Source organism: Galeopterus variegatus, unplaced genomic scaffold (genome assembly GCF_000696425.1).
Source record: "Galeopterus variegatus unplaced genomic scaffold, G_variegatus-3.0.2 Scaffold10633, whole genome shotgun sequence".
NCBI classification, from domain to species: Eukaryota; Metazoa; Chordata; class Mammalia; order Dermoptera; family Cynocephalidae; genus Galeopterus; species Galeopterus variegatus.
The window spans coordinates 47095-58734 of NW_007736744.1; the positions used below are offsets into that span (position 1 = coordinate 47095).

At 33.9% G+C, this 11640-nt stretch overlaps 1 protein-coding gene across 1 annotated transcript; it reads left to right on the forward strand.

Annotated features, from left to right (window-relative positions):
• Positions 1-956: 956 nt before the first annotated feature.
• Positions 957-10697, forward strand: LOC103610130 (contactin-associated protein-like 2; the record flags this gene model as incomplete). Its single annotated transcript, XM_008594361.1, has 3 exons — positions 957-1160; positions 6313-6497; positions 10554-10697. Coding segments are annotated over 3 exons (533 nt in total), but the record flags the coding sequence as incomplete, so codon positions are not given.
• Between the last annotated feature and the right edge of the window lie 943 nt (positions 10698-11640).

Genomic DNA, 11640 nt, shown 5'->3' on the forward strand with positions numbered 1-11640 from the left:
CATTTCTCCTGAGCAATGAGAGGCCCGAAGGGGTTAAATCCCAGGAACAATTTCTTCAAGAGAGAAGAATTCCTAGGAAATAACCCAAACTAGGTTTTCTCTTGGTTTTTATTGTCCAGGCAAAAAGTTACAGAAAAGAACAAAGGTGGTTAATAAGTCATAGTCAAAACATAAACAAACCGGCTACATGACAATTTTCATTAAAGCAGGTGCAACTTAAAAATAGTTTAAGCAATTTACTATCAAAGGAGTCATAAAACTAAGCTATGTGACATACAAAAGAACCAATGAGATAATCATTATGGCAACACTTAGTTCCTAGAAAAGTTAGAGAAACAGTTGAAAGTGAAATGTGGAACCAACCACTAATTGGCAGAGTAGCCTTGAAGATTTTAACTCACATATTTTTCCCATCATTAGGTTTAGCTACACCAAGGGCATCTGCCCTTAGAGCAAGCACTTTCTGCTGTGTTAAAAATTTTTTATCTACAACAAATACTTCAGTCCTGGGAAACTTTTCTGTTTTCCCAAGCTTAGCATTTCTATGCGCAATTCTAAAAAGTTAGGTTACACCCTAAAACTACAGGGTTGTGGCCCCATTAAACTATAAGTTAGGCCCTGTAAAATACATTTGCTTTATTAATGTTAGTACCCTCCACACATTAACACATTGATTGTGTTTATCTAATTACTATTATAATTGAAGTAAAATTTTATATTGATAGAGGCTTCTAAGATTCTTCTTCACCAATAATGCCTCTAAAATCCCCCTCGTGACACACCATCAATCATAAAAAGGAGTAGAACAATAGAACGAGAACCCAGAACTCTAGATTCTCAGGAAAAACACTTTAATGCTCATATTCGATGCAGACACCCATTGTCAGTGGATGCACTTCCCAATGGATGGCAACATACAATGACTGAACTAAAATGTGATTCCTTTCTTCTTTTAGGGGCTGATGTTATCAACTTCGATGGCCATGTTGTGTTACCATATAGATTCAGAAACAAGAAGATGAAAACACTGAAAGATGTCATTGCATTGAAGTTCAAAACCTCTGAAAGTGAAGGTGTCATCTTGCATGGAGAAGGACAGCAAGGAGATTATATTACTTTGGAACTTAAAAAGGCCAAGCTGGTCCTCAGTTTAAACCTAGGTGTGTTCTGACTTTTGGCACCATTCTTTCCACGTATAAATATAGCCGTTAAGGAGATGTTAATGTTGCTTAATCCCTTAAAATGTCAATTATAAAAAGAGTTTACATTATATTGTCAATTCTTGCTTCATCCATAGTGATTGGCATATATTGATATACCTATTCATTTAAAAATTGTTTTGTACACACCTGTACTATGCAAGTTCTGAGATACAGTGGTGAGCAAATGAACAAAGGCCTAAGCTCATGAGGTTTACGACATAGTGCAAGAGTTAGGCAATGCATTCTCTATTATTATCACTATTTGCATTAAAACAATGAAATAAAAAGAAAGACTTTGAAGAATGATAAGACTGATGAAATCAGTTCAATAAATTAATATGATAAAGAATGATTTTAGAGGCGAAAGAATCATTAGACTGTATAGTGAGGAAAGTCTCGGAGGAGAAAATATGCAAGTTGAGATCTGAGTTATGACAAGAAAGTAGCTATAACAAGAAAAGAAGAAGAAGAGGGTTTCATAGGAAGGGGTTAATGGAGCTGGCATGCTCAAGGAATAGGAGGAGCCTAGTGTGGATAAATGTAGGGAGAAAAGATGAAATCCAGGAGTTGGGAATTGTCCATATCCTGTAGGATCCTGCAGGGCATGTAGGGATTTAGATATTATTTTAAGAATAGGAAGTTATCGGAAGGCTTTCAACTGTATGGCATTATGATGTGGCCGTTCAGTCTTATTTTAACAGTTCAGAGACTTTAAGAATTGCTTGTGTCACAATAATAGTCAGAGCAATATTTTGCATAGTTTGGGTGAGAGGTCATACTGGCTCGCACAAGGTGGTTATCAATGGAAATGCGAGAAATGAGTCTATCGGGGAACTCATTTTAGTTGTAAATTCAGATTGACTTTTGGTGGATTGGACATGGCATAAGAAGAACATCGTAGAAATAAAGAATGATTCCTAGGACTTGGACTTGAGTTCCAAATAGACATTAGCACCATTTTCAGAAACAGAGAAGACTTTAGGAGGAAATCCAAAGATCTATTTGGACAGTGTGCACTTAAGTTGTCTACTACACGTGTGATAAAGCTTTCTGATATGGAGTCGTGTATGTGAGAAAGTTGCGTATATGAGAAAGCTTTCTGTTACAGAGTTGTGTATATGAGATGAGAAAATACTATAATGGAGACTACTGAGGACAGGACAGTGAGTGGAAGGAAATACAGAGTATGTAGTGTCACAGAGACCAAGGGAAGAAAAGAGGTGGTCAACTGTGTTGAATTCATCTAAAATGTCACTTAAGATGAGGATAGACAAGTAAACATGGAAAGAAGGAAACATGAAGATCACTGTCGATTTACTCTCAGTGGAATAGAAAGAACAGAGCTTTACTGAATTTTTTTATGGTTTGAGAAAAGATGAGAGATATGGAAATAAATATTTTGAATATAGTCAACTAGAAGTGAAGGAAGCAGAGAAATGAAACAGCTGGAGAAAGAGGTGAACTCAAAGGAGTTATTGTTTTGTTCTGGGCTGTTGTTGTTTTTAAGTGGACAATACTAATGCATGTTTGTGTGTTGATAATGTAGCTAGAATTTACTTAAACCTAAAGAGAAGATCAGCAACACAGGTACTGGCATTTAAAATTACAATTCATGCAAAGGAATAATTACTCTTTCTCTTGCTTGACTAAAAGTTCTAAGGTCTATTTGAGGATTGTTTGAAGGATATCATACATTACATAAATTTTTCTGTTGTAGTGACAGAAGAATGCTACAAAAATGTTATACTCTAAAATATGTAACTAAAATTCACATGTTAAATGCATATCAATAGAAAGCTAGAAAACTAAAGATTAGAACACCAAAGTGAGACCCTGCCTCTTTGACTTCCTTACCAATTATCAATTTGAGTAGTCCGAACATTCCTAAATACAGCTTGTATTGCAAATATTAACTTTTATTACCTTGAAAATCAGTATCATATTAAAAAAATACAAATTCAATTAGTTTTTGTTTATAATAATATGTTATTTTAAAAAATTCCCTTTATTATAAAACTTTTCACATTCAAAATTGGATCTGATAAAAATAATAGCTTCTATAAGAAAAAGCAAAGGAAAAAAATCACATAAAAATCTAAATCACTTAATTACATGCAAACATTAAATTTTTACTTTCAAATAATCATAACGTTAAAATGCATGCAAAACCTATCAAGTATAGAGGCATTCATGAATAAGAAATTATAACTCTGTAATAGTACGAAGACATTAAGTGAAAATATAGGCACAGGTTGTAAAAGACAACCCAAAAAATAAATAAATATTCTATGAACATCAAATTAGCTCAACCACACTAGCTATAAAGGAAAGGTACAATAAAATAACAAGATATTAATTTTTGTCAAGAAAGTAAATACATTTTAAAACGGTAATATCAGTGTTGGCAAACGTGTGACAAAAAGGATCCTTTGTACTGTCTGTAACTCAGAAAAGATTTTTAGAAAAACAGTTTGACAATATGTCTTTAGACAGTTAAAATCACATATAGACTGGTATTTTGGTCCAACAATCATAAGAAAAAAATAAGAAATGACCCCAGAGGATTTAAATCCAAAGATGTACTTTGTAATACTAATTACAATGTAAAAAATTGAAAAATAACTTAAACATGTGGAAATATGCTGATAGCACTGAAAATATCTGTGGTAACTTTTAATTATATGGGAGAACACTATGTGATATTAAATAAAAACTGTAGAATATAAAATCAAAGTAATATATCAATATTTTCATATTAAATATATACACATAAGTATATATATAACATATATATAAATATAAATAGAAGTATAATATACTTATAAATATATAAATATAAGTGTACTTATAAGTATTTATATATTAATATATAAATATAAATATGCTTATAAATATAAGTATGTATAACATTTATATTATATGTCATATATATACAACATTTATATATGTATAATTAAATGTATGTATTTAGAAAAACATTTGGTAGGAAATAGACCAAACTATTTTTAGTGGTGGAAATAATTTTACATTATAGTACTTGTTAGTTTTTTATAATATTGTCTACTTGTAATAATGAATAGTTTATTGTGCCACCTGGAGAAAATAGTCTGAAATTATTCTTAAAACAAGACCCAATAGAGGAGCAGTGGGAGGAGAGGAACCAGAAACAAAACATAAGTACTTTTGTAAAATATGCACACGCACATGCATGTTCTCACACACACACACGCACACACACACACAGAGTATTTGGATTATATCTATAGATGTTAATTGTGTCAAACCTTTCTCTTTTTCTTCCAAATGAAACATGTACAGTAATCTTTTAAACTCACCTGTGGTTTATAGAAGGGGTGACATTATCATTCTGAAACAAGTAACTGATTTTGTGACCTCACAAAAAAAAGTTCATTACCTTTTCAATGGAAAGCAATTTACTTACAGAATTTTATAGACTGACTAGAATTTATGACACTCGAATATACACTGTCACTCTTTAAGGCCATTCCCTAAATATCAAGCATATCTGTCTGGATCTCAGTCTTCTAGGTATAAACATTTAAAGTAATAAAAACTCAGTGCAGTCTTTTCTCTTAGATTTATTCCTATTTTTCATTCTTTCCCTCTTCCTCTCCTTCCCCCTCTCATTTCACACACACACACACACACACACACACACAATCACCATCACGTAACAACATTTGAATTCATCACTATAAGCGAAGAAAACATGATCTAGGAAAACCACAGAAAATGTAAGGTATAGGGATCATTAGCATGTGAAATGTCAAGGAAGAAAAAGAAAAAAGAAAGAACTTAATGTTATAGTCAATTGTGTTTCTCTTACTACCATTATGCTATTTATTTTGAAACAACATTATATATATATTTTTTCCTTTTTGTCTTTTTTACTGACCGGTAACAGGATCACAACCCTCGGTGTTGTGCCCACACCGCGCTCAGCCAGTGAGCGGGAACCGGTCTCCACATGGGATCCGAACCCTCGGCGGGAGCGCCGCCACACTCCCAAGCGGCGTACTCTCCAGTGCGCCACCGGGCCGGCCCAAACAACATTATATTTTTATGGCATTTGATTTTCCCTGGCTGTAGAAAGCAATACTTGATTAGACAAAATAGAAGAAGGGTATAAAACACGTAAACAGCATCCAGAGATAAACTTAGTAAACATTCTGGATTCTCACATCCATTCATTCTTATTTACAGTTTTGTTGCTATGGAGATCTTATTTCAAAACTATGTTAATGCTGCGTATACATCTGAATGTTTTTATTTTAATTTATAGGATAGCTTGAGCAAATTGTCTATGTTGTTAAATATTACATAGTTCGTACTTTACAGTGATGGCTTTTGGAGTGAGCAAAAGTGAAAATTGCCATGATATGTTGTCTTGATTAATAATAACAATAATAAAAGACTAACAGGTAGTGGTTGTGCTCACTACATGCCTGAACGTGTGTTAAATTATTTGCACATACTAATTCGTTTAATTTTCAAGCAACCTTGTAAAGCAGGCACCATTATCTTCCGCATTTTACAGGTGAGGAAACACAGAACCTGTGTAGTCATCACACTAACGGTGGCACCTGCAGCAGAGCTCAGGCACTTGGACTTCAAAGTCCATGTGACACCGACTTTATAAGGAACCTACCAAATTTTAGTAGAATTCATGGCACAGTGATGAAAAAAAGAAAAAAAAAATGCTCCTTTTTTTTTTCTTCTTAAGGAAGCAGACTGTTTTTCCATCTTGAATAACATTTACGTTAACTTTGAATATGAGCTGTTTTTAAGTATAGTTAACATACTAGTTTCCCAGATTAACTTCAATGGAGAGAGCTTTGATGAAATGTCAGCTTCTAGGTTGGCCAGTTGGCTTGCTTGGTGAAAGAACATGGTGCTAGTAACACTAAGGTCACAGGTTTAAATCCCTTTACCAGCCAGCCACCAAAAAAAAAAAAAAAAAAAAAAAAAAAAAAAAAAAACAGAAAAAGAAGAAAAATCAGTTTCTAGGTGCTGTAAATGAGAGCTCTTTTACTGCATGGAGTCAGCCCTGTAGTCATTGCTTCTTTTCTTTTTCACTCCTGTGACTCAGGAAGCAACCAGCTTGGCCCCATATACGGTCACACATCTGTGATGACAGGAAGTTTGCTGGACGATCACCACTGGCACTCTGTGGTCATTGAGCGCCAGGGACGGAGCATTAACCTCACTCTGGACAGGAGCATGCAGCACTTCCGCACCAATGGAGAGTTTGATTACCTGGACTTGGACTATGAGGTACCCGTGATGACAAATAATGTGCGATAAGTGTCCAGCGAGCCTCTGTCCCCTACTGTACTGTTGTATTACTGTTAATCAGATACATACCTGTAACATTTTCATTTTATTCTCCAAAGACAAAAATACTTACAAGTTTAAAACCTAATTTGTAAATATATGTCATTTAATTTATTTCTAAATTTTTAATAATGAGTACTTGAAATAAAATCTTGGTAACAAAGTAATAATTTGAAGACAGAGACCATGCTTATCAGGGCCATTTAATAAATTCAAAATAAATTAAGTTGTAATATTTCCATCGGTGGTTAATTATGGTACCTATCTTTCTTGAGAATGTGCAGTGCATTATAAGTACAGGGTTGTTTAATGTTTATTGTAAAGTATTAAATAAGAAATTCTGATTTCTAAGTTATATGGGGTCACTTATAAATTCATGACTGTAGATAGGTCTTTTGACAAGTTCTCTTTTCTCAGATACAATTATCATAAAAAAATAAAGTAAAATACAGAATAATTTAAAGAAATTGTCCATAAGTAAAATGACATATTTTACTTCCCGATTAATTGGAGATTTTTTTAAAAAATCAATGATCATGTCAATAGAGTAAAAAAAATATGTATTCTCATGACTTACTGTTAGGCATACCAGTTTTTCCAATAAATTATTTGGAAAGAAATTCAACTTTAAAATGTCTGTTACAATTGTAAATCCTATATGGGGATAAGAGTTCTTTAAGATGGTCATCACATTATTATACATAACAGGAGAAAAGGGATAACACTGAATGTACAAAAGCAGCTCAGAGTAAAATAGAAAGGATGAAATATTATTCAGCACAGGCTCCCAAAATTTCTTAGTTCATGGGGAGTCTTAGAAACAGTTCCGCAGCATTCCATTAGGTCCAAACAACTTAAAAATTTATGCCCTAACAATCTGATAGTAACTTGAAGAAAATACACATAAAATAAAAGAAAACATATTTTAATTTCATTCTTAAATACCAGTAATTATTACTAGTAAGATGAGTGTACAATCTGAATCAAATTTGACATGGCCATCCCCACTTTCTGTTCCACTTTTTACTTTCTGTGATACTCTGTTTTTTATCAAAGCAATGATCAAAAGCCCAACTTCCCCAAAGACAAGACATTATCACAAGGAATATAGTGTGATTTAAATACTGGAACAGTAAACTACCTCACGTTAGTGTTTCACACACTGTCCAAAACATGTCAACTATTGCTGTGTTTCCTTTAAAAATTTTAAATATACTGTGGTACCGCTATGTGTTTGCTGTGTGCCACCTTACTGTCCTTGGCACCCAGTTTTGAAATTGCAGACATATACATGTATGTATGAATATATAAAAGTATATGTGTGTGTGTGTGTTATCTTTAGCTATATACAAAGTTTTAAGAATGTGGAATATGCTCATCATAAAATAATAAGTGGAAAAATCAGTATTTATAGCTGTGTTTTCTATGTTCTTTTTACATTTAAATGGTTTTTAAATTTTTGCAATACAAATATATTGCATATATTCCTAAAGAGGAATTTGGAATAGAATACACTATATAAAACTTGATGAAGACTTTATTAACATTAAATAAATTTAAGGTTACTGAGAAATAATACTCTCCCACCTCAAAAAACCCCCCAAAATCTCCTTAAAGCAGAATGATGAAGGGAAAGAATGTGAAAATACCAGAGATTTCTATCTTCTCTAAATTAGAGTAAGTCTTTGCTCATGTGACATCTCTCAGTGTATGAGAGACTTAAAAATGAATTATTCATCTTCCATTAATAAACTTTGAAGTACCATAGAAGAGGTGGGAAATCCTAGAACATTAGAATGGGCAAACATAATTCCAATTTTTAAAAAATGGAATTAAAAATTTGGGGTCATAGACCCGATTGAGTTTGTGATGAAGTCTATAAATATTCATGCACACACGACATGTTCCATACAGGGTCAACAGTTACAAGGACACTTTGAAGCCCATCTATCCACAATGCCATGTTTGGAAATTTCAGCTATAGACTAAAATGCCTGGGACAGATTTGTTAGAGAGAGACACTAGGAGGAAATTTAAATTTACTGAGAAAGATCAGAATAGACTTAACTTATTTCTCTCTGTAGAGTTACTGCCTGATTACTCCCCTCTTAGATACGGCGATTATTGGCATGAGCTGAATAAAAGTAGCTGTGCCTACCTTTATGTTTCTACACTTTTATCTTAATATAAAGGAACTCCCTTTGCTTATTCGTTTAAAGAAAACCGGGGACTGTATTAGAGCATTCCCTCTGTGTTGTACTTTTCTCCTTGATGCATCCAGACAGTGACTAGACTCATGCCTGACAGACTGCATGACAATCAGCTTCAAATTTAAAATAATACAAATTATGTAACATTCCTACTGAAGTATTTAAAGTCTTTAGCCTAAAGAATTGAAACCCTGGTCATCTTATTTTCATAAAACCTGAAGACACTGTGTTATGCTTCCCAAGAGGATGCTGCTTCAGTTTTTTATAGTAGCCGAAGACCCAGGCCACTGAGGTTTGAGGACAGAGGCGTGCTTGTAAATGTCAACTTCCATGGTGACAAATTCCCCACCATCTGACCGCACTGAGCAAGGAGTTGAGAAGTGGTGCCCAATAACACACCCGTATCTAGTATTTCCATCATACAGACACAGTAAATGTAATAATCTCAAGAGCATACATGATACTAAAATGTAGAGATGATTCTGAGAAGTTACTAATTTGTGTTTAAAGTAATTTGTTTAATTTAATCCTTACATGATTTAATTTTTAATAATGGGTCTGTTGAAAAATCAGGTCGCAGCCAGTATGAGCTGGATCCAGCAGAGACTGCTAGGGGTAGATTAAACACACCTCTCACCATTCTCAGAGATGTACCTCATGAAACAAGCAATGGAATATGACTCTGCTCCATTGACATGACTCAATGTGGACATTTTTTGTGAGAGATAGCCTAAGAAAGATGGACATTTTTTGTGGGAGATGGCCTCATTCCCTTCTCTCGCTAGCCACATCCACCACAAGATGGGCCAATCACCATTTGCCGTCAGGCTGCTACATACAAAGTGGCCTGAGACTGACATGGTGATACTTCATTTTTCCTCCTCCGAGCCAATGAAACCAAAGCACAGGACAGCAAATTGATGTTTGGCCTGGATTCTCTCCATCGTGAATTATACATTTTCATATCTCTACAATGACTAGTAGTACATGTCATTATTCGCCATACAGATATTAAATGTAATTTTGTATTATATGAATTTAATGTTACAATACTGTAACTTGACCAAAGATATGTGGGAAAATACATTATTTCTGTAGAAAATAATAGCCAAGGAATGTAGTAAGTAGCATTTTCCTTATTTGTTAGGATTTAGAAGACCTATAATATCTTTAAGCCTGTGCTGCTCCACTAATAGCCTCTACAGTCTATCAATACAGGAATGGTCTCTAATTAATATGGTAATGGTATTTTTTGAACTATTTTCTGTATTCAAAATAAGGGTAATGAACTTTTGACTCTAATGGTCATTAGACTACAAGTCTACAGAGGGAATATACAATATTTCTACTTTGGGCTGCAGTTTTATCAGCTTATTATATTAGTGCTGGTTATCTCATGATTACCAGAGGCCTTTATTGATAGTATGTCTTTGAATGATAAACATGAAAACATATTCTTAATATTACTTGATAGAAGAAATTTGCTGGATAAAATCTATTAAAACCTCAGGAAAATTTATAAAATGCCTTTGGGGTAGCAAAACACAAAGGATTGTTATTTTCTTGTTCAAACTATAAGCTAATTACCAGAATTAATGATTCCATCTTGCACTTCAATAACAACATAATTTAATGTGGGACAGATTTTGGAGGCACAATGCTGTGATGTTTGTACATTTTGATTGATAGTTAATGATACCTGTCCTTGGCTGTATTCATAGCTTTGTCTAGTTTACTGTAATACAGTGTGAATGTTTACATTTTATTTATTTATTTATTTTCAAAGATAACCTTTGGAGGCATACCTTTCTCTGGAAAGCCAAGTTCTAGCAGTAGAAAGAATTTCAAAGGGTGCATGGAAAGCATTAACTACAATGGCATCAACATTACTGACCTTGCCAGGAGGAAGAAATTAGAGCCCTCAAATGTGGTAAGTATTTGCACCCCTAAAATACTGATCCATGAAAAAATCAAAGACCTTTACTTTATGGAATAATGAATGACAAAAACAAAATAATATTTTTCATCATGATTATGTTGGGCTTAAAAATGTAAAACAAACTATAAAGTTACCTGAGATTGTGTAGATCCTTGATATATGCTGAGAATAGATAATAGCTTTGAGTGTAATTAGCCTGAAATAAATGGTAGGTTGTATTCAGATGGGGCACAGAGTATTAGACTCAGCATGTCTGGATTCCCTGTGGTTGGAGAACACGAATGCTTTAACACATGCTTCATCCGAGCAATGCAGCAGCTCTTAAATAGGCAGCATCATGTTTTCAAATGTCTCATTATGCATGCTCTACTTTCTTGTTCATGGCTTAATTTAATATTTTAAAAGTTTTAAACAAGAAACTTTATTATACTCACTCGCCCTTCCCAAGATGATTTGTTCAAATATGTAAATAAATACCTTTCTGTCCAAGCTCTAATCATACTAAATATCATACAATTAAATGAAGGGTGATTAGCATTGGGTACTGGAATCTGTGCCACAGAAGCTCGCAGTGGTTTTCTTCTGGCTTTTGAGTGAGTTGGTTCAGGTTTAACTCAATTTCAGGCAGGAAAATAAAAATCAAAAAATGCCGCAGCAAATTTGCCTCCCCACAACACTGCTTGGGATCCCTAAAAGATATTAACTTAAAATTTTAGTATGGTGGTTTTCTATGGCTCTGCAAGACTAGGAGCTGCTTCCCCCTAGAAATGTTATTTGGGAGTGTCTGAGATTCCAGAGACCCATACATTTAAGAGCCACTAGAAGAAGATATCATGAGTGTTTGCACTCTTCTCTAAAAGAACTCTGATGATCTTTTTGCCCCAAGCTTGGGGCTTTTATAAAATGATTGGACAAATGAAACCCCCCTAGTGAA